The sequence below is a fragment of the Aspergillus clavatus genome, genomic scaffold (genome assembly GCF_000002715.2).
Source record: "Aspergillus clavatus NRRL 1 1099423829804 genomic scaffold, whole genome shotgun sequence".
NCBI classification, from domain to species: Eukaryota; Fungi; Ascomycota; class Eurotiomycetes; order Eurotiales; family Aspergillaceae; genus Aspergillus; species Aspergillus clavatus.
Genome location: NW_001517095.1, coordinates 856,458 through 878,337, shown reverse-complemented (window position 1 = coordinate 878,337; position 21,880 = coordinate 856,458). Strand labels below are relative to the sequence as shown.

At 53.1% G+C, this 21,880-nt stretch overlaps 9 protein-coding genes across 9 annotated transcripts, besides 25 other annotated features; 5 read left to right on the top strand and 4 right to left on the bottom strand.

Moving 5' to 3' along the window:
* Positions 1–256: 256 nt before the first annotated feature.
* ACLA_098300 (uncharacterized protein) lies at positions 257–561 on the bottom strand (the record flags this gene model as incomplete). The annotated part of the gene is made up of 2 exons (XM_001270313.1): positions 257–309; positions 378–561. The coding sequence occupies 2 exons, from the start codon at positions 559–561 to the stop codon at positions 257–259; spliced, it is 237 nt and encodes a 78-aa protein (XP_001270314.1).
* Positions 562–1,990: 1,429 nt separating this feature from the next.
* On the top strand, positions 1,991–4,174 carry ACLA_098290 (putative metalloreductase transmembrane component; the record flags this gene model as incomplete). The annotated part of the gene is made up of 1 exon (XM_001270312.1): positions 1,991–4,174. One exon carries the CDS (start codon positions 1,991–1,993, stop codon positions 4,172–4,174), a length of 2,184 nt encoding a protein of 727 aa, XP_001270313.1.
* A 398-nt stretch (positions 4,175–4,572) lies between these two features.
* On the bottom strand, positions 4,573–5,685 carry ACLA_098280 (GNAT family N-acetyltransferase; the record flags this gene model as incomplete). Its single annotated transcript, XM_001270311.1, has 1 exon — positions 4,573–5,685. The coding sequence occupies one exon, from the start codon at positions 5,683–5,685 to the stop codon at positions 4,573–4,575; it is 1,113 nt and encodes a 370-aa protein (XP_001270312.1).
* Positions 5,686–5,878: 193 nt separating this feature from the next.
* Positions 5,879–5,937: a microsatellite.
* An 811-nt stretch (positions 5,938–6,748) lies between these two features.
* On the top strand, positions 6,749–7,777 carry ACLA_098270 (SGF11 family protein; the record flags this gene model as incomplete). Its single annotated transcript, XM_001270310.1, has 2 exons — positions 6,749–6,814; positions 6,869–7,777. 2 exons carry the CDS (start codon positions 6,749–6,751, stop codon positions 7,775–7,777), a joined length of 975 nt encoding a protein of 324 aa, XP_001270311.1.
* A 727-nt stretch (positions 7,778–8,504) lies between these two features.
* Positions 8,505–10,094, top strand: ACLA_098260 (C2HC5 finger protein; the record flags this gene model as incomplete). Its single annotated transcript, XM_001270309.1, has 1 exon — positions 8,505–10,094. One exon carries the CDS (start codon positions 8,505–8,507, stop codon positions 10,092–10,094), a length of 1,590 nt encoding a protein of 529 aa, XP_001270310.1.
* Positions 9,249–9,269: a microsatellite.
* Positions 10,095–10,365: 271 nt separating the features above from the next.
* Positions 10,366–10,389: a microsatellite.
* Positions 10,390–10,463: 74 nt separating this feature from the next.
* Positions 10,464–10,488: a microsatellite.
* A 331-nt stretch (positions 10,489–10,819) lies between these two features.
* Positions 10,820–10,844: a microsatellite.
* Positions 10,821–10,844: a microsatellite.
* A 247-nt stretch (positions 10,845–11,091) lies between these two features.
* Positions 11,092–11,153: a microsatellite.
* Positions 11,104–11,153: a microsatellite.
* Positions 11,154–11,329: 176 nt separating this feature from the next.
* Positions 11,330–13,135, top strand: ACLA_098250 (cytochrome P450; the record flags this gene model as incomplete). The annotated part of the gene is made up of 3 exons (XM_001270308.1): positions 11,330–11,407; positions 11,575–12,171; positions 12,242–13,135. 3 exons carry the CDS (start codon positions 11,330–11,332, stop codon positions 13,133–13,135), a joined length of 1,569 nt encoding a protein of 522 aa, XP_001270309.1.
* Positions 11,500–11,530: a microsatellite.
* A 464-nt stretch (positions 13,136–13,599) lies between the features above and the next one.
* Positions 13,600–13,631: a microsatellite.
* Positions 13,632–13,761: 130 nt separating this feature from the next.
* On the top strand, positions 13,762–14,885 carry ACLA_098240 (uncharacterized protein; the record flags this gene model as incomplete). The annotated part of the gene is made up of 3 exons (XM_001270307.1): positions 13,762–13,860; positions 14,011–14,601; positions 14,733–14,885. 3 exons carry the CDS (start codon positions 13,762–13,764, stop codon positions 14,883–14,885), a joined length of 843 nt encoding a protein of 280 aa, XP_001270308.1.
* Positions 13,936–13,968: a microsatellite.
* Positions 13,937–13,968: a microsatellite.
* Positions 14,170–14,203: a microsatellite.
* Positions 14,288–14,312: a microsatellite.
* Positions 14,289–14,312: a microsatellite.
* Positions 14,648–14,689: a microsatellite.
* Positions 14,884–14,905: a microsatellite.
* A 340-nt stretch (positions 14,906–15,245) lies between these two features.
* On the bottom strand, positions 15,246–17,149 carry ACLA_098230 (MDR family MFS transporter; the record flags this gene model as incomplete). Its single annotated transcript, XM_001270306.1, has 3 exons — positions 15,246–15,893; positions 15,960–16,766; positions 16,841–17,149. The coding sequence occupies 3 exons, from the start codon at positions 17,147–17,149 to the stop codon at positions 15,246–15,248; spliced, it is 1,764 nt and encodes a 587-aa protein (XP_001270307.1).
* Positions 17,150–17,755: 606 nt separating this feature from the next.
* Positions 17,756–17,788: a microsatellite.
* A 991-nt stretch (positions 17,789–18,779) lies between these two features.
* Positions 18,780–18,816: a microsatellite.
* Positions 18,780–18,823: a microsatellite.
* A 114-nt stretch (positions 18,824–18,937) lies between these two features.
* Positions 18,938–18,963: a microsatellite.
* Positions 18,964–19,361: 398 nt separating this feature from the next.
* Positions 19,362–19,396: a microsatellite.
* Positions 19,363–19,396: a microsatellite.
* Positions 19,397–19,855: 459 nt separating this feature from the next.
* glkA (glucokinase glkA) lies at positions 19,856–21,408 on the bottom strand (the record flags this gene model as incomplete). Its single annotated transcript, XM_001270305.1, has 2 exons — positions 19,856–21,151; positions 21,226–21,408. The coding sequence occupies 2 exons, from the start codon at positions 21,406–21,408 to the stop codon at positions 19,856–19,858; spliced, it is 1,479 nt and encodes a 492-aa protein (XP_001270306.1).
* Position 21,409: 1 nt separating this feature from the next.
* Positions 21,410–21,435: a microsatellite.
* A 297-nt stretch (positions 21,436–21,732) lies between these two features.
* Positions 21,733–21,775: a microsatellite.
* Between the last annotated feature and the right edge of the window lie 105 nt (positions 21,776–21,880).

Here is a 21,880-nt window from a genome sequence, read left to right as displayed (position 1 = left end):
TCCACCATTCAATGGAATATCCATGGCGATGACAACTGCTGGAGCGATGCGACAACGGCTGGTGCAGTTCTTTCTCTGCTTCAAAAGGATCCATCCAGTCCACCGCCATGCCCACGGCCTCGTTCCAACACACAGGCCCCACAGATGCAACTGACTTGCGTGGCCTGCTTTGGAGACCTTGAGGATGGACGATACCCCGAGCCACCGATCGCAGCTGGCTGTGATCATGCCTTTCTCTCGGGAATGCATATATGCTTCACATGTCTTCGTCAAAGCCTAGACAAGCAGCTTGCTTCAGGTGCTGCTTGGCTGACATGCCCTATTTGCCTCGAACAGCTCTCGGACGAGGAGGTACGCCGATGGACCAGCAGACGAACCTTTCAGGCTTATGACGCCAGACGGACCTGGCAGATCCTGGAAGAAGACGCTGAATTTGTTCCATGCATCAGAGAGGACTGCGGATACGGACAACTCCATACCGGCGGGCTTGAAGCCCCGCTCGTCGTATGCAACTCCTGCGGGACTCGGACGTGCTTCATACATCGCGACATCGTGTGGCATGAAGGTTTGACGTGCGCGGAGTACGATCTGATGTCCAGACCGAGAGCCGAGATCGCAGAAATACAGAAAGATGCTCCGAGAGGCGGCCGAGGATTAATGTCGAGAATCAACAGACTCAAAATTCCTTGGCGAGCTGCCGAGCCTGCTCTTCAAGGCCATCTCGTGAGTAAACATGGTCATATAGATCCAGCAAATAAAGGGCTTCCGAATGATTGCATGACCCACGAGACCATAAAGCCCTGCCCGAGCTGTCATGTACCGACTGACAGAGCTGGAGGATGCAAATTTATGCAATGTATGTGTCTTTAACTCTTCTGTGGCCACAACAACTAACAGTTGCACTTGGTGATAGGCAGCCTATGTCGCCAAAATTGGTGCTGGGATTGCGGGAATCCATGGCAATCAGGGCATCTCGAAGTTGATTGTGTTTACTAGAGAATATAGTCTAGAGTCTCGACACGTGGAATTTGTCCAAGTCATGACAACAGACGGGAAGGGACAATAACGCACGCTTTGCTGTTGAATAGGACCTTTTTTATACAACTATATCAGCCTGGTCATATTGAAGCCTACAGATTCTACCGACCTCAGCTTACTGTTCTTACTCCCCACACACTCATTCGTCCGCAGGATCATTGTCACAATCACACAGATATTCTTTATTCTGTCGGTTTTTCCTTGGCAATGGTAGCAACTTACAGTAGCAATTGTCACCTGCATCTCACGCTGTTGTGGTTCACAATTGGTGGAGAGTCACAATGGCCGGCGCTTAATCCATCAATCTCACTTGCTGTTCTCCCAGCAAGTCCACGTGAAGAAGGAAAAGAAGAGGAATTTATGAGCCAAACCTTCTTCTTGGCTCAGTAGGCTCGTCCAATGCTGATTTCCCCTTTCTAGCTCCAACGCCACATGTTATGGTTGCAATACAGCTGTATGCCCTCGGCGTGGGTGTTTGAACTCTGGATACCTTCTGTCCAACAGGCTCTGCCCATTTGCTGTGCTTAAAGAGCTTATTTCTTTCTCATCACAAACAAAACCAACTAACCTGAGTTCTGACTTTTCTCATCACACCAACTATTATGCAAACCAACTTGGAAAGCATGTTGGATCACACCCAGCCAAGATGGCCTTCATCTATTGCAGCGGTACTCTGTAGGCTCCTCTCTTCTTGTACCCTCACCGGATGATACATCAGGACCATCTCTTCTTCCCTGGTCGCTGATCTTCGACAAATCTTTCTGTCAAAATCACATCCGGGATTGCGAGTGATGAGCGACTCAGTTCTCGGCTAGCCAAGGAGGGTTATACCAGAACGTCACCAATGCCACTTTGTGTACAAATGTTTCCTTTATTGGATAACATAACAACCATTGTCTATCAAATCTCTCGAAGGGCTTTATGAGCATCAATCTGTCCCAAGAAGTGCATCATGCTGCTTGACTGGGGTTCCGTGGCTTCCCTGGTGAAGCGTATCAATATTCCCACCACAGCCTCAACCACGCCAGATGTGGTCGCGGAACGCCAAAGAGATCCATGGTCTCAATCAGGCAAATATGGGCTGGGCTGGGTCTACTTTTGTATCATCCTGCTCGCCCTCGCGGCCGTCATTCGCTATTACCATGTCTGGGGAGATAAGATGAGGATCGCATTGTGCAAGGAAGATCAAGCAGACACATCGCAGACCAACTCTCCTCAGGACGAGTATGAGCTTCCAAGCGCTGCCACCGATAGCTCTGATGCCCAATTCTTCCCAGCGCGCGGCCCTCTTCCTGGTTTCAAGAAACAACAGTCATCAGTTTCCACCATCGCGCCGCTGAACAACGCCATTGCGTTCATGCGATGGATATTCTATCGACCGATTCCGTCGCTGAAAGCAGGGAAGCTGCACATTGTTTTTCCGTCGATGGGGGCCTCTGCAGTGGTGCTTGTGGCCTTGATCTTCGTTACCCTTTACTGTTTTGTACCACAGCCGCTCTATTACACATCCATCGCCATTGGATCCCCTCCACTGGCCATCCGCGCTGGTATGATCGCTGTGGCCATGGTTCCTTGGATTGTTATGCTCAGTACTCGGGCAAACTTCATCAGCATGCTAACCGGATTCGGTCATGAACGTCTCAACGTGCTTCATCGCTGGGCGGGCTATCTATGTTTGTTCCTGAGCCTGATCCATACGATTCCGTTCTTCGTTACGCCAATCTGGGAAGACGGAGCTCTCATATGGTATCAACAATACCTTCCGCGCCACGTCTGGGTCTATGGGACTGGCATGGCGGCGTTCGTGCCTCTGATATTTCTATGTGTTCATTCTCTTCCGGCGCTCAGAAGCTGGATGTATGAGCTTTTCCTTCTCATGCATTTGCCGGCTGCTGTCGTCTTTGTCGCCATGCTTCTCTGGCATTGCAAGAACTTCCTTGCGTCGTGGGACTATCTTTGGGCCACCATCGCCATCTGGCTTAGTTCGTATCTTGCACGGCTATTCTATCTCAACTGGACCAACCCCTTCCGCATATCATTCCTGATCGGAGAAGAGTCAGCAGTAACGATGCTCCCGCATAATGCCATCAAGGTGACGGTGGCAACTCGGATGCGATGGAAACCAGGCCAATATGTGTATCTCCGCATGCCAGGTATCTCGCCCCTTGGGCGCCACCCTTTCACAATCGCCTCCTTGTGCAGCGACGATTTTCCATCCAAGTACGGAGAGGCGTACCGCGACCTCACGCTTGTCTTCCGTCCCTTCGGCGGCTTCACGCGCAAAGTGTATCTCAAGGCATTCGAACACGGTCCGTACAAAACCTGGACGGCATACCTCGAAGGACCCTATGGCGGAATGCGGCGCGAGATGGCCGCTTTCGATGACGTGATCTTCTTCGCTGGCGGCAGCGGCATCACCGCGATTGCAAGCCAGCTTCTGAGCTTGATCAAGAAGATGCGCGAAGGCAAAGCCGTGACCAAAAGAGTCCGAGTCATCTGGGCCCTAAGAAGCCCGGAAGCCATCGAGTGGTTCCGGGAAGAGCTGAGGATCTGCAGAGAACACGCTCCCGCAAACACAGTGCACTGTCACTTCTTCCTCACAGGCCCCAGACATGGATCCCCACCGGACAGCAACCAGCCCGGCAACGGCCTCGTCCAGGAAAAGATATACAACATGCTCCAAGGCATGGACAAGCGCAACTCGGCATACATCCGCGCAGCAGCAGCCGGCGATCTCGACCGCGAGAAAGAGCTCCGCCGCGAGAACGAAGACGCCATCACCTCTCTGCCGCGAATCTACACGTCGCCCGTGGCCAGCAGCAGCCGGCAGTTCAACACCCTTGGCTTTGCGTTCCCGGGTACCCCGTCTCCACCACCCCAGAAATCAGTGCCGCGATTTGCCGCTCTTCCCTTGCAGAGGAGGGATGGCTGGCGGATCGATCGCATGCGGCCGGATATTCCGCGCATGCTTGCGGATTACGCGCAGACCTTTGGCCGCCGAACATGCGTCTTTGTCTGCGGACCGCCCAGTATGAGAATCGAGGTCACGAAGACGGTGGCGCGGCTACAGCAGCTGGTGATGATGGACTCGTCCAAGGATGAAATCTTCCTGCATGCTGAAAATTATAATATTTGAGGGGTGTTGGCGTTTACTGTATATAGGCCTGCAACTGGCAGGCGAATGACTCGTGCTTGCTTCTGAATATGCATTCAATGATCCTCAAAATTCGTTGTGATCCACAAGGTGCTTGTACATTGATCTAAGTATAATTGCGCCTAATTGCATTTGAAGGGATGGTATTTCAGTATCGGGGAAATGTGTATATGCACGGGGTGTATTGTACGTCAGAATATGCAAACAATCTAGCAAGTGTAGAAGACAGCCCATGCTGGCATCTATAGCTTTAACAAACAACTCTGCAAAGGGTATCCAAGATGTGGAAGCAGGCAAATGCAACATGACAAAGAAACGAAAAGACTATCGACCAGACAAACCTCGACAACAGACGAACAACAGACACGGAAGTATGTAAATCATAGCCTCTGAGGCTCATCATCCGCTTTGCGTTTCCGCGTAGGACCCTCGTCGAACTCGAGGACTTTGGAATCGGTAACTGGCTGTACCCCGTGCGTATCAGGGTCATCGCTATCCTCGGCTTCGACTTTCTCCCAGTCCTCATCGTCATCCTCGTTCTTGGCGTCGGCGTCGTTTTCACCATAACGCGCGCACTCCTGGATATCTTCCTCACCGTCATCATCGCTCCAGTCAAGGACCAGCTTGACGATCTTCGCACCCGAGGGCTTCAGCCGCCGATAGTAATTCTCCACCAGGCCCTCTTCCACCTGGAAGCCACGAGCAAGGTACCATTTCAGCCCCTCGTCGTTAGCCTCGTGGACATGCGCTGTGACGGTGCGGATATTGTAATGCCTCACCAGCGCCGATACCTCGGCCGAGGCGAGAGGCGAGGAAGGCGAGGGCGTCGTGGCAAAGAGAAGAGCATTGAGCAGCGATGCAGCAACGCCCGAGCCCCGATACGGAGAGAGAAGATGGAGCGTCTGGATGTATAGATTTGTCGGCTCAGTGGCGGACTGAGGCGCTGTGTCCGCGTCTGGTGATCGCTCGAGCCGACATCTTATGCCGCCAATCACTTTATCTGTTCCTGTGCTTGCTCCCAGGCTTGAGGCGGGGGATGAGGAGGTAGATGACGGAGCTGCGACCACGGGGTGGTCGTGGTAGATTGCGACGCGGGAGACGGACGCGATGACGGGGTCGGTGATAGTCGCCGTGTAGAACGAGTTGGGGTAGCGGATGGGTAGGAGAAGGCCTGTGATCCGGGTCAAGGACGGAATGTGCGCCGTGCTGACCGGGTCGATGGTGATGTGGGGATGGGGGGTCTGGTAGCCTGGGGAAATGGGGTGAGGATACGCGGGGAGCTGGCAGGATGTGTCTCTTCCCGCTGGCGGTTTCAGTCTGGATGCAATATTGGGCTTCGGAATAGAGCCTGGGGAGTGAGAGAGGGCCACCGAAGGAGGCTGCATGGATGGTTTATTGTATCTGGAGGAGGGGGAGGATGGGGGAGGGGAGAGGGGTGGAGAAGTGGGCGCTTTGTTGGACTGATGCGCCTTTGCAAAGAACTGGTATGCCATCGCGTGAGAGACCCCCGAGTCAATAGAAACTCAGATCAGGAAAAAGAGAAGGAGCATAAAGAGCTGTATGAATCATTTGCAAAGATGCAGACGGGCATGGCATGAGGGAAGAGAGTTGGGCACTGTAGCACTGGGAACCGCGCGGAGATGCGATAAGATAAGATCGACTTTTAGCCGGTCGGCGGAGAGTTGCGAGAGTGAGAACGAGACAGAAGAGACAGACAGACAGACAGTGACAGAGACACAGCACAGCCAGTCGACTACCAGTTGCACACAGGCTTCGCTCTGTCTTTTCTTTTTCACGAGAGGATTTGATTGTGCTTGTTCTATTGATTAAATAAAACCAGAGCGATCAAAGGTGAGTGATCATCCCCTTCCCGTCCGGAGTCGTGTGGTCTACCTACTGTGCTCGGCTCGGTCAACTGATGTCTTCCTGCCACCCAGCAGATTCACAGCTCTCTCCAGATGTCCTCGTCCAGCCAATAATCCAGATGGGCGATAGCAGTCTTTGCGCCTTCAGTGTTTCTCTTTCCTGAGCTCTGACTCCGAAGACCGTCCAGCTTAACCTGACCTTCCTTCTCGCCTATCCCGTTACTCCCGACCAAGACAGTTTACCAACCGCCAATTCTTCCATCGACGTCACTTGGCGTTGCTTAGCCTTTGATCGCATTGAGTATTGTTCGAAGGAGCGTGAATTGACAATAGATGGGTCCGCGGGGTTGAATACCAAGTACACTTCTGTTGCGTTGCGGGTTGATTCGAGATACAATTCTGGGAACAGACGCTGCAACCATAGGTTATTGAGGTGAGATTCTTCGACTTCCTCTCGTCTTTTCTTTTTTTCGCAAGGAGATAAAGACGCTGTCTTTCTCTCTTCGTGATACCTCATGTCCCTTGCAATGCATCTTCATCCAGAATCTTGTTTGGACCTGTCTGCTTTGTATCTCGGCCTTCGTCGCGATCATGCCTGCTCTAAATTCTCTAATCGATCTTTACACAGATATCTATACACAGTCTGCTTCTTACGCCTGAGATTGCTAAATCAGAAAAGCAAAGCATCAACATGGGGGATTCGAATGGAACAGAAGCGCAGGGAGGTTCCCTACCTTCGGGAACGATCGCGAAATTGGTAGATCTCTCCAGGTCATCCTGTTCGCGGAGCTCATTTCGCTGACTATACTAGACTCGTGATATCCTCAATGAAACATTCTACAACATCATTTATGATATTGTTGCCCAAGTTCATCACGATGAGAAGGTCGCTCGCATGCGCTCGGCAGTCGTTGCTGCCCGGCAAAAAGCCGAAGAAGAAGCAGTCCGGCGTCGCGAGGAAACAGGTAATAAAGCAGCCGGCGCTTCAAAGCCTGGGGAGGCGGAATCCGAGGACCTCAAGGGCATCCATGCGGAAACGGATGCCGCCGTATTCGACGACGGAAAAGTGTTCCTCAAGGGCAATCCTCTCCATACCACCAAAGAGATTATCTGTCCCGATTGCCGGTTGCCGCGTCTACTATACCCAGTGACTGGGATCGGCGCTCGTCAACCACCGGATCCATATCGCGAATACTGCCAGAAACAGCCCATGATCTCCAAGCCTGGGCACGATGTTCATGGGAACCCCTTCGCCACGGACAAGCTCAACCCCAAGAAGAAGAAACAGACGAATACCGCCAACACTCCCGCTTCCAGCCCTCCAACCACCCCAGATAGCTCCTTCAACAAAGCTGCCCCTGAGAAGGTGTCGTTCCCGACCGTGAAATGCCCCAATTGCCCGAGATACTTTGTTGTGACTCGCGTGGCGCAACACTTGGATCGCTGTCTGGGACTTTCAGGCCGTCCCAATCGCAACAAGACTCCGATGGAGAATGGCAGCAGCACCTCAAGCACGGCACCTTCGAAGCGTCCGCTGGCTGACGAGGACGCCCCATCGACGTTGCCGAAGAAGAAAAAGCTCATGCAGAAAAAGCTTTCTGGAAAGAAACCCCCGTTGCCTCCAAGCAGTAAACTGAGGAATGGCCTTACTCCTGACATGGTCGCAGCTGCCGATGCGGGTTCTGGTGACGGTGACATCAAGAGTGAAGCCAAGGACTGATCTTGACTCACACGAACACTTTGACTCTGCTTCCATCTCATTCTTCCCACGGTTGCCTACTTGGAGGCTACTTGCATTGGGGATGGAACCTCTGAACATAGCCTTTCATTTTTGACACCTTTTTTTTCCCCTTTTTTTCTTTCCCCTCTCCTAACGATATCGACGTACATATTGGGCATCAGAAGGCGTCAACAGGAAATACTCTCAACCATGCCTGGCCGAAAAATTCCGGGGCATGCTCGGCGTCATTGTTTTCTTTCATTTGCTTTTTATCTTTGGGGTCCTTCTTTCTCCTCTGATTCCTTGGTTCATCTGCTCTTTGGCATAGACGATGCTGCGATTTATATGTACAATAAATACTCTGGCCTTATCGCCAGCTCATGGATAGCGCCCGCATGGATTGTTTTCTCATTTTCTCATTTGGACTCGAACAGGACACATGGGTAAACTAGTTACCCTCTCTATAGTGAATCTCCGTTTCTATTTCTCTCTTGTAAGCAACGGTGGAGTCTATGATCCTCCTGTAGTCCGACTTAGAAAGCGGATGCTGCCGTGACTCGTAGCAAAGTTGCGGGCCCGAATGTTAATCCACCCTCCGTCATTCTCACTCATTCTGGACTCGATCTGACACAGTGACCATAAAATGAGCGTGCGCGCTACTCCGGCTTGAATTCTATCCTTCATTTTGTCTTGGATAGTCCATCTCCTTCCTCATCTGCGCAAAAGTATGAGCGATTCGAACCTCATCTCCTGGGCCGTTCCTCGCCTGGCCCAACTACTGCCGCTGGATGAGGAATCCCTCACCCAGATCGTCACGTACTCCGCCAACCTGTCCAAGGAAGAAGGCGCCGAACACCTCAAGAATCTCCTCGGCGACTCCCCCGCCGCATTCGAGTTCATCGCGTCCTTCAGCGCCCGCCGGGAGCCTCAACGGTCGCAACCTGCCGCCCCAGCACGAGGCGGCGGCGACAATCAGCCTGCGACCGCCGACACCCCCGCCCCCCGAGGCGGAGCTCGAAAGGGCAAGAAGCCGAAGGCACCGCTGCACAGCGCCGGACCCGTTCGGCGGCCGGAGAATTTTGGGAATGTGACAGGCGGCTACAGGAAGGAGGACCGGGACGCGGATTACATGGCTGCTGCGCCGGCGCGGATGTCTACGAGAGGGGATACAGTTACGGGCTCGTTACAGGTTCCACGACAGCAGGGCGCTCCATCGTCGCGCGACTCGTCCGCCGCACCGTCCCGCACCCAGTCCCCCGTGCCGAGAACCACCACCCCCAAGAACCCCCCGTCTGCGTCGGGACAACTCATCTCAGATCTCCTGCCGAACGTGAAGGCGAAGGCGGCGAAGCCGTCATCCTCGTCGCGACAGCAGGGAGGAGGGTCAGGCAAGGGATCGCTGACAACCAGCAACATCTCCGACCTGACGGCGGCGATCGCCGCGCTGGAAGTCTCTACGAACCCGACGCTGGGCGGCGGCGGCGGCGGCGGCCGGAAATGCACCTGCTACGCTTCGATCCACCCGCTCTTCGAGCCGGTCCCGAACTGTCTGCACTGCGGCAAGATCATCTGCTCGCTCGAGGGTCTGCAGCCGTGCTCGTTCTGTGGGACGCCGCTCCTCTCCACCGACGAGGTGCAGAGTATGATCCGGGAGCTGCGCGCGGAGCGCGGACAGGAGAAGATGCGGGCGCACAACGAGGGTGTGCAGCGGGAGAGCGGGCCGGGCCCGACACCCGTCGGGGCCAGCAAGCTGGACGCGGCGAAAGCGCACCGCGACAAGCTGCTGCAGTTCCAGGCGCAGAACGCCAAGCGCACGCGGGTGGTGGATGAGGCTGCGGACTTTGAGACCCCGAATGTGGCGTCGACGCTGTGGATGAGTCCTGCGCAGCGGGCGCTGGCACTGAAGAAGCAGCAGCGCATCCTGCGGGAGATGGAGGAGAAGGCGCGGCCGGAGTGGGAGAAGAAGACGACAATCATGAGTCTGGATATCAAGGGTGGTCGTGTGACGCGGGTGTACCAGTCCGCTGCGCCGGCGGAGTCGAGCTCCGCTGCGGATACGAAGGATGAGGATGCCGATGATGTTCCTCGCGACGAGACGAAGCGCAGTGGTCGCGAAGCGTTCAGCCACAATCCGTTGCTTGCCGCTGGCGGTCTGCTCCGGCCGGTCTGGAAGACTGAAGAAAATACGCCGGCCGAGGGGACGACGACGACGACGACTCCAAAGGAGCGGAAGCAGACATGGCGCCGGGTCCAGGACGACAACGACGACAATGAACAATGGATTCTTGATGGTGGCTTGCATGGGTATACCTCTTAGCTTGGCAAATGAGTGCTTTTGGCCTATCGAGACTCGGGGTTGATGGAGACCCCCACAAACGTGTCGAACGCTTCGTCGAAATTCTGCGGAGCGAGGGACTGACCGAGAACGGCGACTTGGATCCAACCGGTTGGTTGGCTGGATAGACCCTGCGCGTTGACGCAGCAGCCAGCAGTCAGACTCAGCAGTCAGCACTCCTCGTCCTAGCTCAGCCCGGATTGGCCCCGTGATCCACCTCCACGGATGCCGATGGAGAACGGTGTTGTATACTCCAGTATCCAGTATCCAGTATCCATAATCCACACTCCATCTCTCTACTCCAGACCCCAGAACTACTCCAGACGAGTTCGGATATCAGCGGGTATTCAATAGTAGTAGTAGTAGTAGTAGTGGTGGGGTCGAGCAGTGGATATGATATCCTGGGGTCTCGACGAGTGAGAATTTTGAAACGAAGAGAAGAGAAGCCGAGTTCCTGACCGGGATGTGGGAGCTGGTTCAGTTGGTGAAGCAAATGTCAACGCTTGATTAGGAGGCTTCATAATCAGTCACCAGGCCGTAGACAAGACAAGACAATAATACTACCTTACTGATGTACTTGCTGTATCCCGGGTCTTCTTCTATGATATGATCATGCTCTCCAAGTTCGTCGATGGTGGTACATGACGCATATTGTAGAATGACGCTATCCTTCCCTCGAATAGCAATAGGAACACCCTCATCATGTATATCTATCTATCTATCTATCTATCTCCATTCCAACATCCTCTACGTTTTCAACGACACTCTTAAGTACCCTCTTATCAGAGACAAATCGAGAGCATCCCGAATGGACAACTAATAATCATAGTCAGGATCGCGCGGGCCCAGAAAGCAACAAGTCCAGCATCCGCAGGTAACCGAGGCCTCAGAGAGAGAGAGAGATACATATATATATATATAAAGAACCCCCGACATCGCGACACTTCGACGCAACCAGACTACGGAAGTCATTACCATTTACTATTATCCACTACTATCTACTACTACTACTACTACTACTGCTACTACTACTACTGCTACAGCCTCCACTTCCCCGAGTTTTTCCCCTCATCTTGTTTGTGTGAACATACAGTAACCAGTGGAATCTCAGCCACGGCTGTGCTCGGCTATCGTCGGTGGGTTGCAGAGTCATTGGCATCATCGTTGAGATCATCGCCCATAGCAGTGCCGCATTTGTTGTTCTCGAAGAAAGAGACATGTTTGTCCATACGTTGTTGGCAAACCTGTCCGTGGGGGATGTGGCTGTCCGCGTATCATTCCTGCTGAGTGCCTTGGTAAGGTTTATCCATGTTCCCGTGTCTCATGAAAATGCCTATCTATCTACATTCTACACATGTCTCGGTTGACGAGGGACATTGCTATGTCATGCTGATGTGATGCTGATGCGATGCTGATGCCCGAAATCTTGTTTTGTGGGAACGTGCTGATTGGAAGCCCATAGTCAATAGCCTGGGTCGTGTACCAGCGCTTCATCAGCCAGCTGTGTTTCATCCCCGGTCCTTTCCTCGCATCCATCACCCCCTGGGTGCAACTCTATCACGGTCTGAAAGGCGACCGGCATCTGTGGCTGCACCGCCTGCATCAGAAATACGGCACGCATGTGCGCGTGGCGCCCAACTTTGTCTCGGTGAACACGGCGCGCGGCCTGCACGATATCTACGGGCACGGCAAGCGGCTGCGCAAGGCCAACTTCTACAACGCCTTCCCCGCCATCAAGGGCGTGTACAACACGCACAATGCAATCGACAAGACGATGCACGGGCGCAAGCGCCGCGTGCTGAGCCAGGCGTTCTCCGACCACGCGCTGAAGAGCATGGAGGACGTGATGCTGCTGCATGTGCGGCAGCTGTGTGCGGCGCTGGCGGGCGGCAGCGCCGCGGGCCAGAAGGCCGTGTTCAACCTGGGCGATTACTTCAGCTACCTGACGTATGATGTGATGGGCGAACTGTGCTTTGGGAAGAGCTTTGACATGCTCGTTTCGAGCGGGAAGCGGAAGCTGATCGAGCTGGTGGATCGGGCGGCGAATCGGCACTATGTGGTAAGTCTTAGTCATTTTTTTTTTCTCTCTCAGGATCAAGTCGCAGCAAAGCTGATGCAATGGACCCCAGTGCGGACTGTGGATGCCTCTGGACACGTGGCACCTGGACCAGATCTTCATCCACAAGCTGACCAACGATCGGTGGAACTTCATCATGAACTCACGCGTGGAAGCCAACGCGCGCGCCAAGGAGCGCGCGCAGGCTGGCCGCGAGGCCAAGAAGGACTTCTTCTACTACCTGCTCAACGCCAAGGACCCGGAGACGGGCAAGGGCCTGACCACGCCGGAGCTCTGGGGCGAGGCCAACGTGCTGATGATCGCAGGCAGTGACACCACCTCGACGACCCTGTCCGCGACGCTGTTCTACCTGGTGCGCGACCCGCGCGCCCTGGCGCTGCTGCAGAAGGAGGTCCGCGACGCCTTCACCTCGGTCGAGGAGATCATCACGGGGCCCCAGCTGAACGAGCTCGTCTACCTCAAGGCGTGCCTCGACGAGGCCATGCGCCTGGCGCCCGCGGTGCCTGGTGCGCCGCCGCGCGAGATCCTGGAGGGCGGCGCCTCGGTCGACGGCGTGTTCCTGCCCGCAGGCACCGACTGCGGCACCCCGACGTACTCGGTCCATCGGCAGGCGGAGTACTACCCGGAGCCGGAGACGTACATCCCCGAGCGATGGATCGAGGGCGCGACATGCAAGACGGCGACGGAGTCGTGGCAGGTCAGCAAGGAGGCCGTGGAGGTGGCGCGCCGGGCCTTCTGCCCGTTCAGCATCGGGCCCCGCGGGTGTATTGGGAAAAGCATGGCGTTCATGGAGATGCGGCTGACGATTGCGCGGCTAATGTTCCTGTTTGATTTCGAGCTGGCGGACCGCCGGGGCGAAGACGAAAAGGGCCAGTTGGCTCTGGTGGATCATTTCACCAGCGCCAAGTACGGGCCCAACGTGGTTGTTCGGAAAAGGGAAATGTGAAGTGACGGAGTATACTAGTCCAGATCCCCCATCTTTGTATGATGAACGATGAACGATTTCTCTCTCCATGTACAGAGTACGAATGATGCATTCTACATCAATGTCAGTTCCTCGTCCGCAGACCTGGGCCCTTTAACACAGGAAAAAGAAGACACGGTCGCCGCTTATGGTCTTGGCCCAACGCCGCTGCAATGTCGTTAACGAACTCCCAAGCCCCCCCGAAACCCTCTCCCAGTCTCCTTTCAGTCTTCTTCGGGTCTTTTCCCTCCCCCGAAGTGATCTAAATTCGAAATTCCATCCCCAGTTTTCCCCAGCAGAGAGGAAGAGAGAGGGCGGAAGATTGCCATGTCCATGCACTCCTTTATGATGCCAATATCCACAGCCAGCAGTCCTGTATATTCTATAGACACATAGCCAGATCCTCCTGCTCTCTTCTTCCTGCCCGGTTCCCATCCCGTCCCCGTCCCCTATCCCCTATCCCCTATCCCCTATCCCCCTTGACCCTCATCTTCACCATCACCCTCTCAGCTCGTCCAAATGCAACCGGTGATGCTAGCTAGCTAGCATCACCACTACCACCACCATTACCATAAATTCACACACATAGTGCAATCAATCAATCAACCATGCCCTCCTCCCCGCTAACAACCACCCTCATCCAATCCACCATCCTCAACGCCATCTCCAACATCCTCGCCCAACTCATCGACCAGCACCAGAACACCGTATGTCCTCTTATCCCTTCTCCTCCATTCCCATCCTCCATCGCAAACCGCAGAATGAATCCACACACCCAGATCAAAAAAAAAAAAAAAAAAAAAAAAAAAAAAAAACTAATCTAACAACAATAAACCCTCCCCCCCGGCCTTCCCCAGAACCCTTTCCGTTTCCACCTGAACCTACCCGCTCTCCTCCAGTTCATCGTCTACGCGGTCATCGTCGTCTTCCCAAACTTCTACTGGCAGCGGTACCTCGAGGCCCGCTGGCCGGGGTTTCCCCGCCGTCTGCGATGGCGATGGCGACGGAAATGGAACTGGAAATGGAAATGGCCCTGGCAATGGCAATGGCAATCGGATCTCGCGTCTTCTATCCACCACAACCACCACCGCGCTAACCTACCACTCAACCCGATCCCAGCGTCAACGTCAACGTCAGCAGCAGCAGCAGCAGCAGCAGCGACGCTGAAAATGCAAGATGCCGTAATCACGATCATCGACGATACACACATACCCCCTAGCACGACACTCATCAAAGATAAGCCGGTGCTAGCGATTCCTCGGCGGTCCTGGTTCTGGTCGTCCCCATCCCCATCCCCATCCCCCTCCTCCTCGGGGCTGTGCAACTTCGCGATCAAGTTCATGCTAGATCAGACGGTTGGGTCGGTGGTCAACATCGTGCTGTTTCTGGTGCTCATTAGTTTGCTGAAAGGGGATGGGTGGGGGCGGACGGTGGAGATGGTTCATGAGGTGTGTTAGTTTATGCCGTTCTCCCTTGTTTTTTTTTGGGGGGGGGGCTTTCGGCTTTTGGCTTTTGGCTTTGGCTTTTGGCTTTTGGGAAATGCCGTGGGTTGGGGGCCTAAGCTGACGATTGTGTGCAGGACTTTGGGCCGATTATGCTGGCGCGGCTGTACTATCGGCCTGTTGTCTCTGGGCTGCTGTTTACGGTGGTCCCTGTGGATAGACGGGTGGTGTTTGGGAGTGCGTGTGGAGTGATCTGGGGGGTGTATTTGAGTCTGTATGCGGCTGTTTAGAGAGAGAGAGAGAGAGAGAGTGTGTGTGTGTGTATGTCCAAGGTATAGAGGATAGATGGCGGTCTCTTTGATATTGATTGCATCGGGTGTTGTGATGCACATACAGTGATTCCACATTCCATCTTTTATATTCCATATTCTAGTAAGACATGAGGCTGGGGGAGCAAGAAGGGTAAAAGGTAGGTAAATCAATCATTATAACCATGCTGTTCATATACAACCTCCCACAGCCTGCCAGAAATCAAGCCAAACCCCGGTATTAGCAATTTTCTCGTTCAACGCCTGAACCCGTCCATGCAATAAAGCCAGTCAACATCGTGGATGAAACCAACTGTGCCCCTGTCCTTAAATCGAACCCCCTCATCCTGCATGCATTTCGATCTTCTTGCCCTTCACGGACAGCCATTGTATCGGCAAAGCACCGAACAAGGAGACTGCTGCCAATGCAACACCGACGTAGAATGCCTGAGTAATGGCAGAACTGTAGGCAGACAAAACCGCCGGCAGCACATCCTTGGAAACCGACCGCTGCAGCATCGTGGCTCCGGCCCTCATTACGGCCGCTGGATCGACACTGGGCACCTGGGCAGTGAGATTCTTAAACAGTTGGTTCTGGAACACGTTCTGCGTGACCGAGACAAAGAGGGCGCCGCCGAGGGTTTGCATGAACATCACAATGGCGGTCGCGCTCGGGACATCCTGGGCCTCCACCGCCGTCTGCACCACAATCATCGGTTGCTGCAATCCCATACCGACACCGATCCCGTACAACGCCTGGTAGCCAATCCAGGCAGCATGCCCCGAGTCGACTTTGAGAGTGGACAGTAATCCACCGCCAATCGACATCATTACCGTTGCGGCCAACATGAAAGGCGTATAGTAACCGAAATAAGAGATCATTGCACCAGAAAGCAGGGAGAGGATGACCGTTCCGAGCAGCATGGGGAGATTCATGATTCCTGACTTGGTGGCCGAGACACCCTTGATGGCTTGGAACCAGATGGGGAGCTGCCAGGCCAGGGGGGAAGAATTAGCTTCACCACATTCAAGATATCAGCCGGGAATCCAACTTACGTAGTACACATAGGCCATGAACGACGCCGACAAACAGAAGACATAGAAGGCGGCTCCCCAGACATTCCGGTTTTTGATGATGCGTGGGGGCACCGTCGCTTTATCTTGCGCCCATATCTGCAGACCGATGAAGGTTCCGAGTAGGACACCGAAAACAACAAAGAGAGCAACGACGCGCCCACTGCCCCAGTCGTATTTGGTGCCTCCCCACTGCAGCGCCAGGAGCACACAGACGATGGCGGGTAGAAAGACAATGGTTCCCGGAAGGTCGAGTTGCGACACCTGATTCTTCCAATCCGAAGTGTCTTTGACCGACTTGGGTGCCTTGAAGAAGAAGAAGATGAAGAACCACGTCACAGCACCGATGGGCAGATTGATGTAGAAACACCATCTCCAGGTGGCATGGTCGGTGAAGGCACCGCCCATCAGAGGTCCGGCAACACTGGAGATGCCGTACATGCCACCGATGATGCCGGTGTAGATCGGTCGCTTCTGCAGCGGGACCGTCTGAGAGATGACCAGGATAGATCCCGTGAACAGTCCTGCACCGCCCAATCCGGCGACGGCACGGCCGATAATCAGCGCGACTGAGTTCGGTGCGGCACCACAGACCAACGATCCAAGCTCAAAGACAGCGATGGCACTCAGGTACACCCATTTAGTGGAGTAGAAAGTGTAGAGCTTGCCAAAGGGAAGAACCAGGGCGCAACTGGTCAACAAGTAGGCGCTCCCATACCAACCGACATCCGTCAACGAGTTGAATTCATCTGTGATCTTGGGAATGGCGGTTGCCAAAATAGTATTATCCTGGGGAGGTCAACGGTTAGCACCTCCTGTCAACCGATGAGCGAGCTTGGGAGAGATGGACTGGGGGTCCTTACCAAAGACATGCAGAAAATCACCAGACTCAGACCCGTCATGACCAAGGCCAACTTCCACGACTTGAGATATTCGGGCTCCGACTTCTCATCCTCCTGCTCCTCGCTGTAGTCCATACTCAACCCCTTGTTCTCGGGGTGATGGTCCGGCACCGGCGAGTCGGGATATTGGTGCTGTAGTGAAGGTTGCCCTAGCGCTCTCTCTTGGTCCATCGAATGTGCGCGTCCGGCGGCCTTGCTCTCAGCAGTAAGCTCTGTCACCGAGTCGGTAGGGCCCGACGGGTGCAGCACAGGGCTGCTACTCGGATTCATGATTGCGGCTGTCGTGCACTAGCCGGGGGGGGGGACAGCGAGGTTGTGAAGTGAACACACACCAACGGGTTGAACTTCAGTGGTAGAGGTTATTCGAGAATGCGATATATAGGCGCAGCAGCACAGTGTTTTTTTTTTTTTTGAGGGGGGGGTGGGGGGGATCAGAGCATCCAGCCGGAGAAGAGGAAGACAGCCTGGAACTATACGATCGTCGCAGGGAGACGAGACAACTGGATAAGAGGACACGGTCTAGATCGTGTCAGGCAGAAGCAACGCGGGCCTCCAGTATATTGGAAAGAGAGAACCGACACTGTTCGATCTTCACAGCAGCCAGCAGGTGGTGGCGTTTGAAAGGCTCGAGGAAACAACGGAAGTATGTCTGTCACTTTAATTCCTGGATGGAAGAAGAAAGGGGAGAGAAAGGAAAGCTCCAGAGATGAAGAGGAAAAAGGAGACGACTGCCCTGGGGGAAGGCACAAAGAAAATGAACGATTGACCTGACCTGCTCTGAGCCTCTGATGGGGATTGTTTGTACGACCTTTGCGGTCCAGCCGATCATCCATGGTGTATCTACCTAGTTAGGTAGCTAGGTAGTAGTCCATCATCCATGTCATGTCATTTCATTTCATTTCTTTCATTCTTCGGATGCAGTAGCAAAGTTACGTATCGGCATGATTGGGCTGATCCCATCCGGTATGGTATGTGTAAAGCTGCAGATCAAGGAGGAGTATCGATGCTATCCGAGTGGATTCAAGCAAGGTACAAAGAAGTATACATAGGGGGGAGGACTTGATCATTAGCATCATCATCATCAACATTCCATATCCATCTTGAGAGGTACCAGAGTATTTCATCAAGTTCGGATCTTTTCTATTTCACTCCCGAATGTTTTTAATACTCATTGTGGTTGTTCCAATCGGCTATACGCTGTGGTACACAGACACTGCCAGCAAAATCTGTTGATCAACAACTACCCTAATAATAGGTAATCCCAGACAGACCCTGATCTACTCCGTAAGTAGACAGATAGACTTGGGACTAAACCTCAAAGGTCATATGTACGGAGTCCAGTACAATATAGACTTATCTATAGTACGGAGTACATACTGTGTAGGTAACTAACTACTGTACCCCTTTCTCTCGACTGTTTCCCTCTTTGGTCGATCCGTCGATACTACATTATTACCACCCTGGAACTATCCATTATCCTACATAGAACTGTACATTCATCCATTCATCAAATACAGTCCTATACAAGAGTAATGATCCCATCCATCCCTTGCCAGATAAAAAAAAACCCCCCCCAATCCCCTTACCGGTACCTCAGCCCTTCACGACTCATCCATACGGTATTCCATACTCCGTACCTAGTACTTCCCGGGCTTCTTCCATAGTTCCAGCGCCACACATTGTCATTCCCAATAATAGCCCATCATCATGCTTTAAAAAAAAAAAAAAAGATAGTTATAGACAATGATTGTGATATCACCCTACTCCGTACGTAAAAGTCTTTTAAGTATTGTACTACGCTAGCCTCGGATCCCGAGTCCCGACTTTGTACTGGCTCTAGCACGGAACTATCTACTTCTTCTTAGTCTACCGAACTATTTGCTGATCTCCCGGGTCGGGTCTGAACTGAATCTGAACTGAATCTGTATCTGAATCTGTATCTGAGTAAGACTAGACTCAAGACTTACTTAGGTTGTTTGTACTGTTTATATGTACTACTCCGTACTCTGTACGTAAACCGAAGCGGAGGGGTTGGCTGAGATTTGATCCGTGTTAGCTTCCTAGTTCCTAGTTCCTAGTTCCTATTTACAGGGTAAGGGATGGGAGGATCCAGGACAGGTGACCTTGTATGGATGTATATCTCCATGTAGGTACACAGTACCTAGGCAGTATTCTCCGTACTCCGTATGGACGGAGTTCTCCGGCCGTAACTGGCATTGGCAGTCAGCAGCGTGGCAAGGTACCTGCTGCAAGGATAATTCCGGAGTGGTTCTATTCTATACATGACTCCCTCTCTCTCTCTCCCCCTCCCTCCGGATAAACCTTGGATGTCATCAGATGCGCGATCGGTGGTGTAACGCTAGAGCGCCCTACTTCTACTGACGTCCGGTAAGTACATAGTATACTACTACATAATACATATGCACCGGACGCCCTGCGGTTGCTGAAGATCATGTCCTATGAAATACAAAGATGGGAGGGCTTTTTTTTTTTTTTTTTTTTTTTTTTTTTTTTTTTCATTGTTAAACAAATGATATGTCCCGATAGGCAGTCGAACGCCGCTAAATGATCAATAGTGATACACTCCCCTCACCGACCCAGAAATTAGATAATGCATGGATGGGGGTCCTGGCCCCCCTGAGCCTCTCCCCCAGCAAGACAATCCACGTCCACAGGAAGCGAACTGCTGCTTGGGGGTCTCGGGCTTTCTTCAACGGTCCTGCACATCCCCAGTCCGACTCCAACCCGACATAAGATAGATACACCGTCGAACATCTGCTCAAGCAAAAGGGAGATAGATGAAAGGAGCTGAGATCATGACGAACAACCGTCACTCGTGCAAGGTTTGCGACCAGTACGGGGTTCAAAAGAGACCGGCAGAATGCAAAATAGATAAATGGTTCGTTTCCGCGTAAGATTTCCTTTTCTTCTCTTTCTCTTTTTTTTTTTTTTTTTTTTTCTCTTGGCTCTTCAGTTCTACTTCGAAGCTGGGGAAACATCGCCTCGACTCGCAACCAGGGCGATGAGGGCAGCACCAACTCCACTGCCATCCTTCGAAATGCCAATGCGCACCTTCTTCTCGCCAGCCGAGCCCATTTCAGGCACCTCCCGCAGCGCATCCCGAATGTGGCCCTCAAAATTGGGATAGAACTCGACCAAACTTCCATCCACACCGATGTCGACCATATCCTCCTCGATCTTACCGGTGGAGATCAGGATGGCAGCCAGAGGGATAGCACTGAGACGAGCGGCACGCTTGCCGACCGCGTGGACCAGGATCTGGACGACCCGGCAGTCATCCATGCTGGGGCGTTCAATCTTCAGATGGTCCTTCAGGGCCGCCTTGACTTCCTCCATCGCCTCGGTCTTGTCAGCCTCGACCAGACTGAGGAAGCTGGTGTCGATGCCCCACTGCCGGTAGATGGGAGAGTTCTCGGGGACGACAACATCGGAGGTGTCGCTGGGCGTGAAGAGGCCAACGCTCTTGTCTTGATGCATATCAATGAGAGCACGACGCAGAATCTCACCCAGGAACATGCCCGAGACGCGTTTCTCGAACATCTGAATGCCGGGGTTGTTGCTCTCTTCGTCCAGCTCCTGGTCCCACTTGGTGTTGGGCAGGACGCTGAGGTGGTTGTCGAAGCTTCCCCACTCCGTGTTGACGATCATCTCACCAGTGCAGGTCTCGTAGTTGGAGTGCTCCATGGTCTGCAGCTTGGTGATGCGGTTGAGCTTCTCGACATAAGCGCCATTGGTACCTGTGCCGAAGATGGCACCAATGAAGGTTCCGGTCTCTCCGGGAGAGGTGTAGGAGCGAGCCATCAAGGTTCCCACGGTATCATTAACGAGCGCAGCCACGCGCACGGGCAGATTCAGCTCATCAATGGCGTTCTGCAGAAGCGCGCAAACATCGTGGCCGACCGCATCAGGAATATTGAATCCCTTGGTCCAGCGGATGAGAGTGCCCTTGTTGATGCCTAACTGACGAACAGGGAAACTGAAGGTGAACCCGAGGTCGAAGAGTTCTTCCTCGTGATCGGGGTCGCGCCGGCGGCGCAAGTGGGCTTCGAAGTGTTCGTTGTGATGAATGCGCAGGAAGGATTCAATCTGCCGCGCCAGGAACAGGAAGAGATCCTTTGAGGTTCCAGAGGCCATCATTTCACGGGGGATCATGATCTTGGATTGCGTGAGGTTGAATGTGGTATCTCCATGGAGATCGATCGAGCACACCCGGAAGTTGGTACCTCCCAGGTCAACAGCGAGGTACAAGCCCTAAGCACATCGAAGTCCGTCAGTCAGCCATGCACTCATTCATTTCTCCCCCGTTGTGTACAATATTGCGGTACCTTTTCAGTACCATTTGGTACCGATGTGACGTAAGTAGGGATCTGGCTTAATGTCGTGTGTTCCTTGGTCAAACCCTCGCTCATTTCCCGGATGAACTCCTTGACACCGAGCTGGATCTTCTCAGCGGGGTAATGGAACAGCTGCGCAATGCGCGTAGCCTCTTCCACCAACGGCGACGACATAGTGTGTATGTGTGTGTGAGTGTGTGTTATTTAAGTAAGAGGGTATCTTGAAGAAAGGGATTGGGTGGATAGAGTAAGTAAGTACGGGGAGAAGAGAAGGTAGTGGGGACAAGAGAAGAAAGGAGGATCGAAATAGGGAGGGGGAGGGGGAGAGTACTATGTAATTGATGTACAGGACAAGAAGAAGGAGAATGAGGGGCAGCGAGGAAAAGAAATAACGGCGACTACGGAGTAGTTAAGTTATAAGTAGTATTAATTTGTAGGTAGCAGCTAGCAGTGAGAGGACTAACTAGTAGTAGATACCAAGAGACTAACAGCGAGTGGAATAATAATAAAAATAAAATAAAAATAAAATAATAAAAATGAATGGTGATAAATGGATTGATTCCAGGTTGTTGGCGGGGGAAAAAAAAAGGAAGAAATCGGAGGAGTCGATGAGGTCAGTGATTCCCCTCCATTTCTTGCTGTAATT